This window comes from Anopheles funestus, chromosome 2RL (genome assembly GCF_943734845.2).
Source record: "Anopheles funestus chromosome 2RL, idAnoFuneDA-416_04, whole genome shotgun sequence".
Classification (NCBI taxonomy): domain Eukaryota; kingdom Metazoa; phylum Arthropoda; class Insecta; order Diptera; family Culicidae; genus Anopheles; species Anopheles funestus.
The window spans coordinates 85,514,444-85,533,412 of NC_064598.1; the positions used below are offsets into that span (position 1 = coordinate 85,514,444).

The 18,969-nt window shown below is 42.6% G+C and overlaps 1 protein-coding gene across 17 annotated transcripts; it reads left to right on the top strand.

Moving 5' to 3' along the window:
• Positions 1-529: 529 nt before the first annotated feature.
• Positions 530-18,717, top strand: LOC125763324 (CD109 antigen). Of its 17 annotated transcripts, none has more exons than XM_049426299.1 (13): positions 530-654; positions 953-1,185; positions 3,048-3,228; positions 3,332-3,691; positions 3,758-4,741; positions 4,814-5,065; positions 5,134-5,176; positions 7,548-7,690; positions 9,077-9,129; positions 15,992-16,299; positions 16,377-17,986; positions 18,052-18,205; positions 18,274-18,717. In XM_049426299.1, the coding sequence occupies exons 2-13, from the start codon at positions 1,067-1,069 to the stop codon at positions 18,504-18,506; spliced, it is 4,440 nt and encodes a 1,479-aa protein (XP_049282256.1). In that variant the 5' UTR covers positions 530-654; positions 953-1,066; the 3' UTR covers positions 18,507-18,717. The 17 variants fall into 17 exon arrangements, with proteins under 17 accessions (XP_049282256.1, XP_049282254.1, XP_049282261.1 ...); XM_049426297.1 differs by lacking the exon at positions 9,077-9,129 and adding an exon at positions 10,599-10,657 and having other exon boundaries at positions 7,548-7,684; XM_049426304.1 differs by lacking the exons at positions 7,548-7,690; positions 9,077-9,129 and adding exons at positions 8,937-9,076; positions 10,605-10,657.
• Positions 18,718-18,969: the final 252 nt, after the last annotated feature.

An 18,969-nucleotide genomic window follows, 5' to 3' on the forward strand; every position in this document is an offset into this window, starting at 1 on the left:
GGTGGATTAGACTTCGTTTCATTTATGTTGTATTAAGCGGAAGGTACTGGTAAGGGGGGATGTACATGGAAAGGACAAGGGACACAAGCATGAGATGCGAAGTTATCAAGCAGCGATTGGGTTTGTTTTTGAGTACGGTTTTCTTTCGGCCGTTTTTGTTGTCGTGTTTTGGGTTTGTGGTAAATAAAAACAAGTTTTCATGCTCGGGAAACAGGTTTCTTACGTGAGCGTTGCCGGCGTTTTTGTGGCTGTGTGTTAGTGCACTGAAGGGAAGCGAAGAGCGCCCTTCGTAAGCTTACCAAAAAGGGTATAGAATTACCTTTTTTCCATTAAAGACAGCAAAAGGATACTGTAAATCTAACGTATAGACGAAAATTGTGCAGTCAAGTGGACATTGGGGATCGCATCTAGCGATTCAATAGGAGACCGGTTCCGATGCACGCATACCAATATGGTTGAAAGTGCGTGATTACACTCCATCGTTGTACCGAAGATCGTGATCGCGTTCGGTGAAGTGGTGATCCCGCGAGCGTTTCAAAGCTTTGTATAAAGCCTAACCACCGAACAGGTTGAAGGTTTAGTTCGTGCTCCACAACCGAACTGATCGGTGTCTGTGGCGTGACGCATCTCTGCTTGGGTGACTTTTTTACAAAGGTGCGTTTCCGTGTGTGTGTGTGTGTGTGTGTGTGTGTGTGTGTGTGCGCGGTAAATCACACCCCCGACAGTGTGATCACAAGCTTACAAACAGCAGCTACCCCATCCTAATATTTCCATCTCGCACTGGCTGTTGTGTTTCTATCGTTCACTTCCCATTGTGAGGGCCACTGGCGGTGAACTCATTAGTGGACGCTAAAGAGTGCGCTTTTTTTAGTCATACAACATGTTTTCAGATACATCTGGGGGAATCACCCGTGTTATTTTCTGTTTCTATAATAGATTTTATTTTCCACAGCAGTTATTGTGATAAGAGTACTCGGAAGGAACGCGCATTGTTGTTGGTGCTGGATTAAAATTCGAAGAGGTTACCCGTTTGTATCGTGTTTAAATCACCTTGGTCGCAAATATCATGCGACCTTCAACGAAGGATCCGGCAAGGATCCTGTGGACCTCGTTAACGTCCTCGTCGGTGCTGCTAGTGTGTCTGGTGCTGAGTGCAGTGTTCGTAACCGGTTCGCAGGGTGATGGGTTAGTATGCAAATGTTTTGCAGATCTCAATTTAGGCTACAGAATTCGCCCAAGATGCAAGATGACCGCGAACCCGTGAATAGTAGATTACATCGAGAAGATTCTTTACAAACTTCGCAATGCTGCTTGACCGATTGAGAAATTGGCTAGTGAGATTGTGTGCGTGTTTGAGTGCATATTTTTCAACCCGATCGTCTCACTGACCGGTGACGAAATCGTTGCAGAAAGTGGTCGAACCGCTTTTCGTGCTTCGCAAGTGTGGCGCAGTGGCGCTGGAGGACATGTCTTCCGTTTTTGGTCAGGAAGCACAAACAACCTCTGAACCAGTCTGACCGAGCTGGTTGACTGTTGACTCGCTCCATTGTGGCGATCTTGGTGGTTAGACGTGAGTGACACACGCTCGTGTAACTGTGCGTCGGTGTACGTCCGGATGGACTCGCTTTGTAGCTCCATACCAATCAAACTGTATATGCGTAGGATATGATCTTGTGAGGCGCATTGTTTACCTTCCACGTTGGTGACGCATTTGTGTACTGGAGCACTAACTGGAGAAACGCCAACCCACACAAACGAAACACTACACCATGAGGTCATTAGTTATTCCAGTCAGTTTTTTGTCGTGTACCGACGAATATGTCTTTGTATTTTGTCGAGGAACTACGAATCTTCGATTCGCACAACCACCGAATGTGCGGAACAGAATTCAAGACAAACACTAAAAGAAAAAGCCGATAAGTCTTCTTGTCCGTCTTTCTGGACGTCGAGAAGTGTAAAATAATACCAGAAGAAAACAAAACATTTTCTTCAGCATTAAGGCACCCCAAGCGGCTGAGCATCATTACGTTAACCTTGGTTCAACTCGCATCGTTCGTGAGCGAATCTTCGCAAGCGAATACTCGGAAATAACCTCACCCATTTGATGAAGGTCATTCTTCACAGCCGCCTGACAGCTGCTGCTGTGATTATATAACAAGCGTTAAGATTAATGATCGTGCATAGAGGCTTGAAGAGGATGATCGACTCTATTAAATCAACAGTTCCAAGAATATTCAGAGCATTAATTCCAAATAAAAAAAAACAGCTTGATTGTTCTGATCGTAAGAGACATAGGGAAAGAGAAAAAATAGAGGAAGAAGGAAAAGAGACTGCCAAAAAACATCATATAATATTTTCAGTCATGATTCGCTGATTATCAGCATGGTGCTTTCAAAAAAAAAATCTCTAAAAAATTTTCACCCTTTCAGCTCGATCGAATCGAACAATACATTTAACCATCGAGAAGGGTGGCAGAGGAAAGGGAAGGTTTGATGCATCAGAATGCAGCAATATTTGATTCCTTTTATGGTGTTTTCTAATGGCACTTTGGTGCTTAACAAGCACACAATTGACGTAACAATGGATGAAGCGTGATGTCACTATTTATTTTTACAGGAATCCATTGTTGGGAAAAGCAACGTGGCTTTTGCCTATTGCTACCCGTAAGTTGGATAAAAATACAATTTATTATAGTAACAAAAGATTCATGAAAGAGGAAAGATTTGTTTCATAGTAAATGTGCGGTAAAACAACGTGCATTTAGCAAACTATCCACAAATAGTGAAGGTGTAAAGTGCGAGATAACGTTGCTTATCGTAGCAACATCTAAAAAAAATGATGATTTGCACAATATATGACCGGATATTAGTTTTCATATCCTGTTGCTCTTGTGTCTGTGTGTCTATAAGTATCATTTACAATTACACGCGACGTTGCAGTTAGATTGATTGTATGAGCAGTTAGACAAGTGTAGTATCTTCACAATAATTTAGATTATAGATTATAATTTTTTTCATTTTTTCTTCGTTTGGTTCCCTTTATTTTAGTCACTATTCGATCGTTGGAGCCAAGCTGTTGCGACCGAACTCGGAATATCATGTAGCGGTAACGAATCAGGATGTGAGTGAACCGATCCGATTCAGTCTCGCCATTACGGATGCTAGCACCGTGATCGAAAAGCAGGAGATAACACTTAATACCGGTGAAACACGGCTGGTACCGTTTGCGGTAAGTATTACCATCCTCATCCATCCTGCACTCAAGCTTACTTCATGAGGAAGGGTAAATTTGATTGTGCTTTGGGGTTTTGTTCCCATTTCTTTGTGCTTAGATTGGTGATATCCCCCAATCGTCCTACAAACTGGTGGCCGAAGGGTTATCAGGTCTAACCTTCAAGAACGAAACCGAGTTAGAGTATCAGCAGAAGAGCTTCTCGGTGTTTGTGCAAACGGACAAATCCATCTACAAGCCCGGTGATACTGTTCGTTTCCGTGTGCTGGTTCTTGACCCAAACACGAAACCGCTCCAGAAGGCAGACAACATCAGTGTGCACATTAACGATGCAAAGGCGAACCGCATCAAACAGTGGAAGGAAGGAAAGCTGGTAAAGGGAGTGTTCGAATCGGAGCTGACCCTCTCAACTGCACCCGTACTGGGTGCGTGGAGCATCAACGTAAACGTGTTGGGAACGGTATGAATGATAATGGTTTGATTGTGGATGTTTTTATTTCATCACCTTTCATCTATTGCTCAACAGAAACACAACAAAGTGTTCGAGGTGGATGAGTATGTGTTGCCGAAATTTGAGGTAACGGTAGAATCGCCCGGCATAACGACTTTCAAAGACGGCAAGGTGAAGGCTATCATACGCTCCAAGTACACCTACGGCAAACCGGTGAAGGGTGAAGCAACCGTATCTGCCAGTCCCGAGTTCGGTTTTCACTATGTGCAACCGTTCGCCAAGGATGTGATTACCCGCAAGGTAGTTCCGATCGATGGCAAGGGTTCGGTAGAGTTTGACTTACGGGAAGAACTACGACTGGAAGGTGATTACACGCGTAACATCGTTATTGAGGCGGTTGTCGAAGAGGAGCTAACTGGACGGAAACAGAACGCTTCCGCTAAGGTGATGATTTACGATCGACGGGTGAAGATGGAGCTGGTAAAATCGGATGATAACTTTAAGCCCGGACTACCCTACACCACCTGGTTGAAGGTGACGCATCAGGATGGAACACCGGTACAGGATCAAGTTAATCCGGTCGAAGTGAAACAATCTACCTACGAAAGTTCGCAGTTCGTGAGAAACTACACGTTGGATCAGAACGGTATGGCGAAGCTAGATATCAATACCGATGTGAACAGCACGTACATCAACGTGGTTGGCGTGTATCTGGGCCAAGAGTTCTATCTGAGTGGCATCTCTAAGGCCGATTCGGATGTTGACTCTTATATCCGTGCACGAGTTGTAACCGAGATGCCGCTCGTCGGTAAGGATGTTTTGGTGGAGGTGGCCGCCACTACGCCGATGAAGTTCTTCACTTATCAACTGCTGGGTCGGGGCGATGTACTGCTCAGTAATACGGTAGCGGTACCGGAATCCAAAACCCACTCGTTCAAGTTCCCTGCCACGTTCGCCATGGTGCCGAGGGCGAAGTTGGTCGTGTACTATATCGCCGCCAATGGTGATATGGTGAGCGATAGTAAGGTGATCACGTTCGACAGTGAGCTGCAGAACTTTGTAAGTGTTTACGTTCGCATCGCGTGCTGTAAGAGTTCCGTATTTAAAGTGGATTTTTCTTTTCGATTGCAGATGAAGGTAAGCCTCTCGAAGGATCAGACGAAACCGGGCCAGGATGTGGAGATTAGTATCAGCACCAATCCCGATTCGTACGTTGGATTGTTGGGAGTCGATCAGAGTGTACTGTTGCTGAAGAGCGGTAACGACATCACAAAGGATCAGGTGTTTAGCGAGCTGGAAAAGTACGAAGAACGATCGTACGAATATTATCGCAGAAAGAAGCGTTTCGCATGGAATCCGCATGTCGAACATCGTGACTTTAATGTACGTTGTTAAAGTTTAAGTTCTTTAAGAAATGCATATGCTAACATAATGTTTGCTTATCGTTTTAGACTGTCGGTGCATTCGTCCTATCCAACGCCAATGATCCTCCACGTAAGTAGCAAAAGTTGCTTGAAACATGAATAGTTTTTTCTTTCCTGCAGGTGAATTTACATTCGAGAAAAGGTTGAAGAGTTTATATTTATTTTGCAAGACAATATTGTGCTCATGTCTGCTAGAGTTGATCCGTATCCCGATACGATTGACCACCATTGCACTATTTCCCCACAGACGGTCCGCCAATATACTTCCAATTAAGTGCTAGGCCGGTCCCAGAAGGCGTCATAATAACCTCTGCCAGACCGTTTATCGCGACGAGTCTATCAACGGGAGCAGCGGCTTCAGGGAGCATAAGTGAACAAACCGTTGTTGTTAGACGCACCTTTCCAGAGTCCTGGATTTGGGAAAGTGTGGAAGGGTTTGTACTGCTGCTTTCAATTGGATAGGTCACCATTTGCCTGGGGTAGAACTTGTGCAACATAACTCCTTGCTCGTGCTTGGTAGAACAGACCGTATGTGGATAATAGTTTTCCGTCCCATCTATCCCATCAAAGATCGTTTTCTGGTTCGTTGGTATCACCACAATCTGCTGATTGCGAGTTGTAAGAACATAGCAGTTAATTTATCATGATCTGATCAGTTACCGTGCACTTGAACTGTCGTCGCAGGATCTGCATTTTTTCGTTGCTGTCACGCATATACAGACGATGTGGTTGACATTCGTGTGGCAGAGGAGGACAGAATTGGTGGAGCATTGCAGTTTGCTCCAGGCACTTCGGGCTCGGCACCGATTGGTGATGCACCGGTTGTTCGGAAAAGCTTTCCCGAATCATGGATATGGCATACGATCGCCAGGTTTGTCATGGCTTGTAAGAGGGCCTAGTGGTCCGCCCAAAACTAACAACTACACACCCAAGAGTTGAGGTATTACAAATAATGGTCAGAACGTTGGTTGGTTCGGTAAACAGGAACTTACTCTCTCATACTTGATCGTTTAGTATCGTTTCACCCCACATGCGGTACCCATTATATCGCACTACACAGGTTGAACAGAGAGGCAGCGCTTAACCTTGCTGCGGTTCGGGTCATACATATGTCTAAGTAATCGTAAGATTTTTACTCTATTCAAACAAGCATTGATTTTCCCAGAAATTGCGTTTCCGGAAGCCATTGCGTTTGCCTCTCCTTCCCTGGGCACCAGCACGGGCATACCCATAGCTGACAGTCCCACCGTAAGGAAAGATTTTCCGGAATCGTGGATATGGTATAGCGCGGCCGAGGAAGGGTGCGTACTTTCTTCATGCTGGTGGTTTTGTTTGTTTTGTTTTCCTTATGTTTACTTTTAATTGCTAGTACTCCTCTATCTCTATCTCTCTCTCTGTTTGGTGGAAGAAGTAGTAAACGGTGGTGCTATTAATGAGTAATTGTATAATATTTATGTCTAAAACCAACTACGGAAGGTGAGCGCACATGGTTTCTTCTACATAGTATACCATCATTAAGGACTGGTGTTCTTTGCTTTTTCAGACAAGCAGATTGCATGCTACTTCCGATAGGGTTTTTCAATACACCATCGAAGATTGTTGTCTAGGTCTGTAAAATATTCAGCTGATATCTGTACTATTTGTTTGGTGAACTTGATCGGATCAGTCAACCCGGTCGTAATATATAACATGTTGTTGGTTCCACCAACCAACAGGGTTTTCAATTATGCATTTTATTGGGTAAAAACTGCAAACAATTTAGTTAGAAGTTATACTTTGATGGAAGGAACTCCATGAGCAAAATTTTTCATTCTTTCAAGCTCTGCCTAAATAGTAATCAAACCTGAAACACGAGAAATTTGATAAGCCATTAGAGATACTAAGCACGATTTTGAAGTCGTATGTCGTCTTTAGCTCCTTTAGTCCTGTTGTTTATTGCACGCCTAATTCCCATGAACGAGAGTCTTAGGAAATTGGTTTTTCTCATCTTCTTGAATGTGGAGCATAAAGGATATAATTACAGTGCAGAACATTGAATTCACAGACAAAACGATCATTTACTATCTTCGTCGCAAAGGTCAAGGGAACCTGCCGCAAGAAAATCATTCCCGGAAACCTGGAGATGGAGTACTTTTCCAGCTTTAGGGTTTGTGTGACGTTGTGTTGTTCTTTCTTAACCACACACCTACACATGCATTGCATTCTATATGAAGCTGGCAAAAGTAGAAATAGACTTTTATGTTGTTTTCATGGAGTTGTACTAACTATCGAATGTTTGAAGTCGAATTACTTCAGAAAATGCATAATCGTAGATCGTGAAGCACAACGGAGACTTCAATAGACACTGCACTTTCGATCAAAGTCTGCCAACCCGTGCTGTGATTATGGTTGGTAAAGTAATGCACTTTTTAATGTATTTCGATCGTATTGTCTTCGTGCAGGATATTTCCGACGTTATCACTTCCATAGACATAGACTGATAAGTTTGCAGTTGAGCATGCCGATGGTTTTCGCAAGAAATTTCGAAGAAGATGAACCAGAGCCTGCCAGATATGACAACCGAGCCCCTGTAACAGAGGTACAGGTTAGGAAAGAATTTCCAGAAACATGGCTTTGGAAAACGATCGCTCCGGAAAGGTGGGATATGATAATTTTTCATGTTTACAATTTTGTGTCCCCTTGTTTGGTTCACTTTCCACAAGGTCGAATCGGTATGGTTGGCCATGCATTATAATCGCTGGACTAGACAGCAAGAACCATAACCTTCAATTTTAATATTCTGTGTCTGTGTGTGTCTGTGCACGAGAGTATCTAATGTACTATATTGTATGTATAACTTATGTTTGTAGGGAAACAACGACACTGATGACTTCGGTTACTACTTGTGCGGGATAACATTCAACATGTGTTTATTAAACAAAACAAAATTGTTTCAGTTTCATTTGACGTAATTGGGCTGATGGCCGGAGGTGTGTCAATATTTTACCATATGATGGAATCTGCCTATGTTTAATGTGGGATCTAATTTATCCAAACACTTTGCATTGCAATCGATGTGAAGTCCAAAGAATGTTAACTTTTTTTTCATTCAACCCGGTCGTAATATATAACATCTTGTTGATCCCACCAACCAGCAGGTTTTTCTAATGTATTTTTTGTGGGTAAGAACTGCAAACAATTTAGTTAGAAGTTATATTTTGATGGAAGGAACCCCATGAGCAAAATTCATCATTCTTTCAAGCTCTGCCTAAATAGTAATGAAGCCTGCCACAAGGAGAAGGCAAGACGATTTTTTTCAATGGTAGTGCGTTTTTTATTAGCCATTAGAGATACTAAGCACGATTTTGAAGTCGTATGTCGTCTTTAGTTCCTTTAGTCGTGTTGTTAAGTGCAACCGTAATTCCAATGAACGAGAGTCTTAGGTAATTGGTTTTTTCTCATCTTCTTGAATGTGAAGAATTAAGGTTATAATTACAGTGTAGAAATTCGTCGCAAAGGTCAAGGGAACCTGCCGCAAGAAAATCATTCCCGGAAACCTGGAGATGGAGTACTTTTCCAGCTTTAGGGTTTGTGTGACGTTGTGTTGTTCTTTCTTAGCCACACACCCACACATGCATTGCATTCTGTATGAAGCTGGCCAAAGTAGAAATAGACTTTTATCTTGTTTTCATGCAGTTGTACTAACCGTTGAATGTTTAAAGTAGAATTGCTACAGAAAATGCTTCAATAGACACTGCACTATCGATCAATGTCTGTCAACTCGTGCTGTGATTACGGTTGATAAAGTAATGCACTTTTTAATGTGTTTCGATCGTATTGTCTTCGTGCAGGACATTTCAGAATTTCTTACTACCATAAACATGGACAGTCAGGTGCACAGGCAAGCGCGGCTGTTCACTCAGGATTTATCTTAGCAGATAAACCAATGCCTGCCAGATATAACAACCGAGCCCCTGTAGCACAGATACAGGTTAGAAAAGAATTTCCAGAAACATGGATTTGGCAAACGATCGCTCCGGAAAGGTGGGATATGATAATTTTTCATGTTTACAATTTTGTGTCTTTGTTTGGTTCACTTTCGACACCATCGTATTGGTATGTTGATGCATGATAATCGAGAGTTACAGCAAGAACCATAACCTTCAATTTAAATATTCTGTGTCTGTGAGTCTGGGGTAATTTGTGTCTTGGGATAATGATGTGTTGAGAAGAGAAGAGTAAAGTCTAATATGGTTTTCTGCTTATCATCACCATTTGATAATTGCACGAGAGTATCTAATGTACTATATTGTATGTATAACTTATGTTTGTAGGGAAACAACGACACTGATGACTTCGACTATTGCTTGTGTGGGATAACATTCAACATGTCTTTATTAAACAAAACAAAATTGTTTCAGTTTCATTTGACGTAATTGGGCTGATGGCCGGAGGTGTGTCAAAATTTTACCATATGATGGAATCTGCCTATGTTTAATGTGGGATCTAATTTATCCAGACACTTTGCATTGCAATCGACGTGAAGTCCAAAGAATGTTCATTTTTTTTTTCATTCAACCCGGTCGTAATATATAACATCTTGTTGATCCCACCAACCAGCAGGTTTTTCTAATGTATTTTTTGTGGGTAAGAACTGCAAACAATTTAGTTAGAAGTTATACTTTGATGGAAGGAGTCCAAAGAGCAAAATGATTCAGTCTTTCAAGCTCTGCCTAAATAGTAATGAAGCCTGCCACAAGGAGAAGGCAAGACGATTTTTTTAGTGGGAGTGCGTTTTTGATTAGCCATTAGAGATACTAAGCACGGTTTTGAAGTCGTATGTTGTCTCTAGCTCCTTTAGTCCTGTTGTTAATTGCACCCCTAATTCCCATGAACGAGAGTCTTAGGAAATTGGTTTTTCTCATCTTCTTGAATGTGGAGCATAAAGGATATAATTACAGTGCAGAACATTGAATTCACAGACAAAACGATCATTTACTATCTTCGTCGCAAAGGTCAAGGGAACCTGCCGCAAGAAAATCATTCCCGGAAACCTGGAGATGGAGTACTTTTCCAGCTTTAGGGTTTGTGTGACGTTGTGTTGTTCTTTCTTAACCACACACCTACACATGCATTGCATTCTATATGAAGCTGGCAAAAGTAGAAATAGACTTTTATGTTGTTTTCATGGAGTTGTACTAACTATCGAATGTTTGAAGTCGAATTACTTCAGAAAATGCATAATCGTAGATCGTGAAGCACAACGGAGACTTCAATAGACACTGCACTTTCGATCAAAGTCTGCCAACCCGTGCTGTGATTACGGTTGGTAAAGTAATGCACTTTTTAATGTGTTTCGATCGTATTGTCTTCGTGCAGGATATTTCAGATATTATCACTTCCATAGACATGGACTGCCAGGTATGATCATGCCGATGGCTGCTTTCGCAGGAATTCCCGTAGCAGATAAACCAATGCCTGCCAGAGGTGACAACCGAGCCCCTGTAGCACAGGTACAGGTTAGAAAAGAATTTCCAGAAACATGGCTTTGGCAAACGATCGCTCCGGAAAGGTGGGATATGATTATTTTCATGTTTAGAATTTTGTGTCTTTGTTTGGTTCACTTTCCACACCGTCGTATTGGTATGGTTGATGCATGATAATCGTGGGTTACAGCAAGAACCATAACATTCAACTTGAATATTCTATGTCTGTGAGGGACAATCGGTCTCTTGTTGACGATGTGTCGAGAAGAGAAGAGTAAAGTCCAACATGCTATTCTGATTATCGTTACCATCTGATCATTGCACGTATCCATCTGATAATTGCATCATTGTATGTAATGTATTGTATGTATGTATAACTTATGTTCGTAAGGAAACAACGACGGGTTGATGCTGGATGCCGTAATGAAACACACAATCACATACCTGTGCATATGGTTTACAGGGAAAAAAATCGTTGATAATGCTGGAGATCCGGCTATCCATACGATTCCTTGGAAAACGTTTATTGTGGGTTTTAGAGAGGCCCCTGGTGTTCGAGTTTCAGGCAGTTGCTTGATGACGGGGGGTCGTTTTGGGGTGCTTCACAACCGATTGTATTTTGGGGAGCTTAGATCCTCTACTGTCGGTGGTGTGTCAATATTTTACCATATGATGGAATCTGTCTATGTTTAATGTGGGATCTAATTAATTCAGACACTTTGCATTGCAATTGATGTAAAGTCCAAAGAATTTTCATGGGTGTAGTCTTCTTTGTGTAATTAAACGTGCTTTTCTGATGATTTGCAACGTACCAAACATTCATGCTCGAGTCAATAAGTTTAGCGTAGAACAAACAAACCGGTTACGTGGGAAAATACGTCTAGTAAGCCAGAAATGGCGGGCTTGACCTGTAAGGTCGTTAAAAGCCAAGAAGAGAGAGAGAACCTCTTGAAGTACTAAAGCCGCAAAAGAAGAAGATTCGTAATATCGTTCGGGTAGTAAAAACTGCGAAAATGAATTACTCATTATATCGCACTACGCAGGTTGAACAGAGAAGTACCGCTAAAACATACCCCAGTTCGGATTTGTTGGCTAAATATATCTAAGTAATAGTATGATTGTTACTCTACCCAAACTAGCTTTTTTCCCAGACATTGAGGTTCCGGAAGCCATTGTGTTTGCCTCTCCTTCCCTGGGCACCAGCACGGGCATACCCATAGCTGACAGTCCCACCGTAAGAAAAGATTTTCCGGAATCGTGGATATGGTATAGCGTGGCCGAGGAAAGGTGCGTATTTTCGTCACGCAGGTGGTTTTTGTTTTCTTTACTTTTATTTTTAATTGCTAGTACTCCTCTATCTCTCTCATTGGTGGAAGAAGTAGTAAACGGTGGTGCTATTAATGAGTAATTGTATAATACAGCACTATACTATCTTCCTAAGGCAACCTGTATATATTTGAACAGTATATACATTTATGGAGCATATCATCATTAGGGACTATTGTTCTTTGGTTTTTCAGACATGCCCCTTGCTTTCTACTTTCCATAGGGATTTTCAACAAGCCATTGCAAAATTTTATTGTGAAACTTGTCCGATTTGCAAAACATTCAGTTCACAACTCTACAAGTTGCCGTGATGATCCAAGAGTCGAATTTTCCTAATGTACATATGTGTAGTGAGCAAGAACTACCAACAAATAAATGACAAATGAAACTGCGCTGGAATTCTACAGTACGAGTTACAAACTGTTCTCAACTACGCTTTCGGTTATTCACTGAAGATACTGAAAAAGATTTTAAATTATCCTGTGCACCCGTATTTCACATCAACATGCATTTTTAGTATAATGACTATCGTAGTAAGATCATTGAACGGTCGTTCCCATTCGCAGGCCAAACGATCATTCATAAGCTTCGTCGCAAAGGTCAAGTGACGCTGTCAGCTGTTGTTAAACTGCAGCTGGATGATGTAGATGCACCGTCGCCGGCGAACGAACCCGCAATAAGAAAAACTTTCCCGGAAACCTGGATATGGAGTGCATTTCCGGATTTGGGGTTTGTGTGACGTTGTGTTGTATTTCTTTAGCCACACACATACATACATACATAGCATTTTGTGTGATGCTAGTAAGCGTAGAATTAGATCTTTTTTTCCATTTGCACCCAAGTGTACTAACCGTCGAATGCATGTAGGCGAAGCAGTAGAGAAATTGAATTGTATAACGTGAACGTTCACTAAGCACAACTTGGTCTCGAGCTAGATGCAGACAGTGTATTTTCGATCAAACCGTCTGCTAAACCGTTTTGCAAATACTGTTGTAATATATAGAATTTATGCGTTTTGTTTTTTTAATGAGCTTCAATCGTAATTTCTTCATACAGGACGTTACTATCCACTAATACATTTAAGTTCGAAGTTTAGAGTGATGTATGCTCCTGCAAGAATTCCCGTAGCAGATATACCAAAGCCTGCCAGAGGTGACAATCGAGCCACTGTAACAGAGGTACAGGTTAGGAAAGAATTTCCAGAAACATGGCTTTGGAAAACGATCGCTCCGGAAAGGTGGGATATGATAATTTTCCATTTTTTTTTTTTCAATTTTGCGTCTCCTTGTTTGGTTCATTTTCAACAAGGTTGTATCGGTATGGTTGGCCATGCATGATAATCGTGTGTTACAGCAAGAACCATAACATTCAACTTGAATATTTTATGTCTGTGAGGAGGAATCTGTGTCTAGGGATAAGGATGTGTGAAGAGTAAAGTCCAACATGCTTTTCGTCCACATCTGATAATTGCACGGGAGTATCTAATGCGTTATAATCTATGTATAAGTTATGTTTGTAGGGAAACAACGACACTGACGACTTCCACTACTTTATAAATGAAACAAAATACTTACAGTTGAATTGGAGGAAGTAATTATGCTGAGGTGCTGTGATGAGTCAATATATTACACAAGGATGGAATCTGCATATGATACCGATATTCCATTATCAACGTCTTCCGACAAAGTAATAGTAAGGAAAGATTTTGTAGAAACGTGGCTATGGCAGTCTAGTGTCAGGTGCGTGAGACTTAGTTCAATGTGGGGTCTAAGTTAACCAGATAAACACTTTCACTGGTAGCGTATGTGATGTCCAAAGATGTTTTATGTCCATCGTCTTCTTTGTGTAACTAAACATACAATTTTCATGATTAGCGACGTAGACAACACTCATGCTCGAGGCGAAAAGTATACGTAGAAATGTAAAATTAGAGCAACATATTTGTAAGATCATTAGTATTCTATCTACTGCGAAAGTGAATGAAAGTTTCATTATTAAATTCAACATAAATAGCACCCGCTCGTCAGCACAGTCAAGTCTACGTCATCCCGTCCGGTTTGAAATTTGCTGCAATCCAATCATCAGGTGCTCGTCAGTATTTGCTCTCTGTGGGGAAAGTTACTGGACCAAGCATTCGGTTTGTAAAGCGATCAGCGACAAGAAAAATTTTCCCTGATCGTTGGCTTTGGGAAGGTGAAGACTATGGGTATGTACTGGCGAAACAAGCAAAAATGAGTGGGAAAAGCTTTGAACGAGTGTTTTTATTTTTACGGTGTTTGCAGTGTGTTTCAAGGGCAAAACAGAACATTAAGAAAAGAAACCAATTGGTGAGACGATAGCATTTTGCAGGTTTTTATTTTTTTACGCAAACATATGTTATTCTCGTATCGACAAGTAGTATTATCATCCTTCTTAGTAATCAGTATGGTAAAATTCCTTTTATTAAAGATTATATGCACCCATATGAACTTGAAGACCGGGTGTATTTTGCCATGATGCCTGTTGCTGCGGTTGCACTTAGTGGAACGATGGAGTCGGGTTCCAAAGTGCAAACTGCTCCTGCACCTTCTCCTGTTGTGCGTAAAGAGTTCCCCGAAACTTGGCTTTGGCAGACTATAGCACCAAAAAGGTTGGATAAAAAGAATTTTGTTTTTAGTTTCCTTCATATGTATGTAGTCCATTCATCTTAGTGCAGTACAATTGAAAGGTTCTAGCTTCTACAAGAATTGGCGTAAGCCAGCTGTATTTGTCTGTAAGAGGTTGTAAGTTTGTTAGTAGGATACTCGCGAAAGGTTTATCTTCATAGTATACAGAACGGTTGATAGTAGCAGGAACAAACGATCTCCTATTGGAAATATGTGCTATTCTGAAGGTGTTATTAAATACTCCATGGATGTATTCGCTATTTTATCTTATTCACATGCACAGCATCAATCGTTTCAATCTTCCTCATGGTGCCCTTTGTCTATCGTTTAGCCTTACTTATGGAAAATGCAGGTTGTCATGCTGGTGGCGTATACAGCTACAGCTTTCTCTACGCTCTTCACCACCTTCCTCTATAGCATCGTAGCATTTTCGCTCACACCAGCCAGTTTCCATTTTCATTATCGATCGACACATTCTTCCAGCGAATAACACATTGCCTGAGGTACCGATTTATAAGTTTCACCGCGCCCCGAACGGTACCGTGCTGTACACATCGATCGAAAAGCCACGATCGATACTGCAGAAGCAACGACACGTGCTGAAAACCAATACGCGGCCACCGTTGGCCGGTCCTTTCGCGTTCAGCCGCATACCTCGGCCACATCGTGACATACCGCGCATATTCCTGTCGCAGGAAATTCAAAACACTTGGCTTTTTGACAATGCCTACTCCGGGTAAATACCATTCTGGACAGATGTTTTCACTGTTTTACTCGCGATTTCTTTTTTTTTTTGTAACCAATCTAAAACCTAAATCTGCTCTAGCTCGGACTGCTTCAGGGCTAGTATGTGCCAAACGTTGTGCTACTCATTAACAGACACTTGGTTACGAAATAACAAACCAATCCAACTACCATGAACCATGTGTGAACGCTTCAGGTTAGTTTGGAACTGTGACAAATGCTGTGACAGCGAGGAGAGTGTACGTGGAAGTCAGTGGAAGTATAACATGATCGTTTCATATCGCACAGCATTTGACCAGATGGCGCACGCCATCTGCACGCATCGCTGTAACATTTCACCGATGTTTGGTCTCACAGGATTTGAAGATCTTCTTGGAGGACTCGATCTCAAAGCAAAAAAAAACAGTATCGCTTCTCACAATTGCCATAGGCATCACACATCACGGTGAGAGCTAACTAGCGGGTAATCTAGCTCATACTTTACATCATCTTTGGGTAACTTTGTGTCTACTAACCATACGAACGTGCTGTGTATGTAACATATGTGTGTGTGTGTGTCGATATTTCTGCAAAGCTTTTCGTAGTTGGTTGAATGGGCTTTGGATTCTGGGCTTTGCTTTTAGTTTTCGGTAACCTTTAGTAACGCTTAGTAACCCATTATGGGCCCGATGTCATAGGTCTAATGTTCCCTTTTCTACCATACAGCTTCAGCGGAGAAAAGACACTCCAGAAGAAGGTTCCCGATACGATAACGTCGTGGATCATCACTGGTTTCTCGGTGAACCCGGTGTACGGGCTCGGTCTAACGCAGCAACCACGCAAACTGAAAGTATTCTTGCCATTCTTCGTCTCGACCAATCTCCCGTATTCGGTAAAGCGTGGCGAAGTGGTCGCCATTCCGATCGTTGTATTCAACTACATGGAGGAAGATCAGACGGCGGAAGTCATTTTGCATAACGACGAGCAAGAGTTTGAGTTTGCCGATGTTGAGAATGAAGTTGTTGAGTCTTCCAGTAAGTGTGATAAGATTGATATGTAAATATGGTAGGGATTCTTTATCAGTAATGAGAATGTTTTAAACTCCTCCCAGAAGTGGAACTGTTCCGCCAAAAGCGTCTGGACATTGCATCGAACACGGGCAAATCGGTTTCCTTCATGGTGAAACCGAAAAAACTAGGACACATCACGATCAAGGTGACGGCTAAAACGAAGATAGCAGGTGACGCCGTTGAGCGCCAGTTGCTGGTTGAACCGGAGGGATTGCCACAGTTCATCAACAAAGCTACCTTTGTTGATTTGCGTGCAGTGCCGGAAGTGACGAAGACGTTCGAGGTGGAGATTCCGAAGAATGCTGTACCGGACTCGACCCGTATTGAGGTGGCGGTAATTGGTGATGTCATGGGTTCGACCATCCAGAATCTGGATTCGCTCATCCGAATGCCGTACGGGTGCGGTGAGCAGAACATGCTCAACTTTGTGCCAAACATTGTCGTACTGGATTACCTGAAGGCCACCAACAAACTGACGGCAAACATCGAAGCTAAGGCGAAGAAGTTCATGGAGGCAGGCTATCAGCGCGAGTTAAGCTACAAACATCAGGATGGATCGTTCAGCGCCTTTGGAGAGAATGATAAGAGTGGTAGCACATGGTTGACGGCTTTCGTAGCCAGATCGTTCAAGCAGGCGGCCAACCACATCACCATCGATGAGAGTGTGATCGATAAATCGCTGGAGTGGTTGAGTGATCATCAAGCACCGAACGGTAGCTTCCCGGAGGTGGGTGTCGTTTCGCACAAGGATATGCAGGGCGGATCCGGTTCGGGTGTTGCACTTACGGCGTACACGCTTATTGCATTCCTGGAAAATATCAATCTGGTGGATAAGTACAAAAACACGATCAACAAGGCGATCGACTATGTGTACCGCAACACAGAATCATTGGACGATACGTACGCACTAGCGTTGGCAGCTTACGCACTGCAGTTGGCCGACCACTCGTCGAAGGGTTTGATTCTGAGCAAGTTGGACACGAAGGCGACCACCGACAGTGACTCGAAATGGTGGCACAAACCGATCCCAGAGTCTGAAGAGAAGAACCCATGGCGCAGTAGACCCAACTCAGTGAACGTTGAAATGACTGCGTACGGCATGTTGGCTCTCTTGGAGGCCGGTCTCGATACGGATGCGCTCCCGATTATGAAATGGCTAATTGGGCAGCGTAACGATAAGGGTGGATTCCAGTCCACACAGGACACGGTCGTGGGACTTCAGGCACTCGCAAAGCTGGCAGCTAAAATCACTTCATCCAATAACGATGTCACGATCACGGCAAAGATTAACGAGAATCAGGAGAAGCGCATGACGGTCAATGAAGAGAATGGTATGATCCTGCAGAAGTTTGAGCTACCATCGGCTGCACGCAACATCGAGATCAAGGCCACGGGTAGTGGATTCGCGGTCGTACAGCTGTCGTACAAATACAACATGAACGTGACAGGCGAATGGCCACGGTTTGTGCTTGATCCGCAGGTAAATGCTAACACCAACCAGGATCACCTACATCTGTCCGTATGTGCGAGCTTCGTACCATCCGCTGGACAGAATGTTTCCAATATGGCCGTCATGGAGGTGGGCTTCCCGAGTGGCTTCACAGCTGATTCCGATACGCTACCATCGCTGGAAAATATGCCTTTCATTAAGGTAGGTACAATCGACTGTGCAACCCTGATCGTGTTGTTAACATTTCGCCTTTATTGACTTAACAGAAAGTGGAAACTAAAGATGGCGACACGACGGTCGTGCTGTACTTCGATAGTTTGGATCAGCGGGAACTCTGCCCAACAATATCTGCCTTCCGTACGCACAAGGTCGCCAAGCAGAAGCCAGCGCCAGTTGTAATCTACGATTACTACGATAACTGTAAGGTTTGAGTGATCTATCATGTATGATCTTTTATTAATCGATATAATTTTTCCTCTCGATATCAGCTCGTATCGCGCGTCAATTTTATGACGGACCGAAAGCTACCATGTGTGACATATGTGAGATGGAGGACTGCGGTGAGGCGTGCACCATCCGGTCCCAGAAGCAACGGTCATCGGACAGTCCCAACAGCAGCCTGCCAGACTTTGGAGGGGTTGAACGGAGCAGCAGCCAAACACTGCGCGTTGGTGTTTTCACGTTCCTGTTCACAACCATGCTGGTGACCATGTTTCACTAACGGAGTGTTGCGATAAGAAGAACTAAAAACAAGAATTCTCTTTCGGGGTAGCGATTGGGTTATTGTTACCAACGGGTACAAAAAGATGGCACTGTACGTTTCTCTTTACTTCAGCATTATGCTAAGGAGATGGAAACGTAAGCGGAATGGGAAGGGTGGTACTTGGAAAGGATAATGTTGATAAGAAATAAATGAAAGATGTCTCACTAAATGTTGATTGATTTATTGTTTATTGTAATAGCATGTTTTAACAAATTAGAATTTATATCACACTGATTCCTTGGTGCGTTGGTATGTAACAAATCAATTTTTAATTAGTAATCTTGTCCACAGTTCCATCAGTTGTGCACGGGTACCAATACTCAAAACAACGTCTCTAATTCATTTTTCTTCCTTGCAAAAGAACTCTAGAACAATGTACCGAAATAGCAAAAGGCTATAATTTGCCTTCAAAGTAGCTATG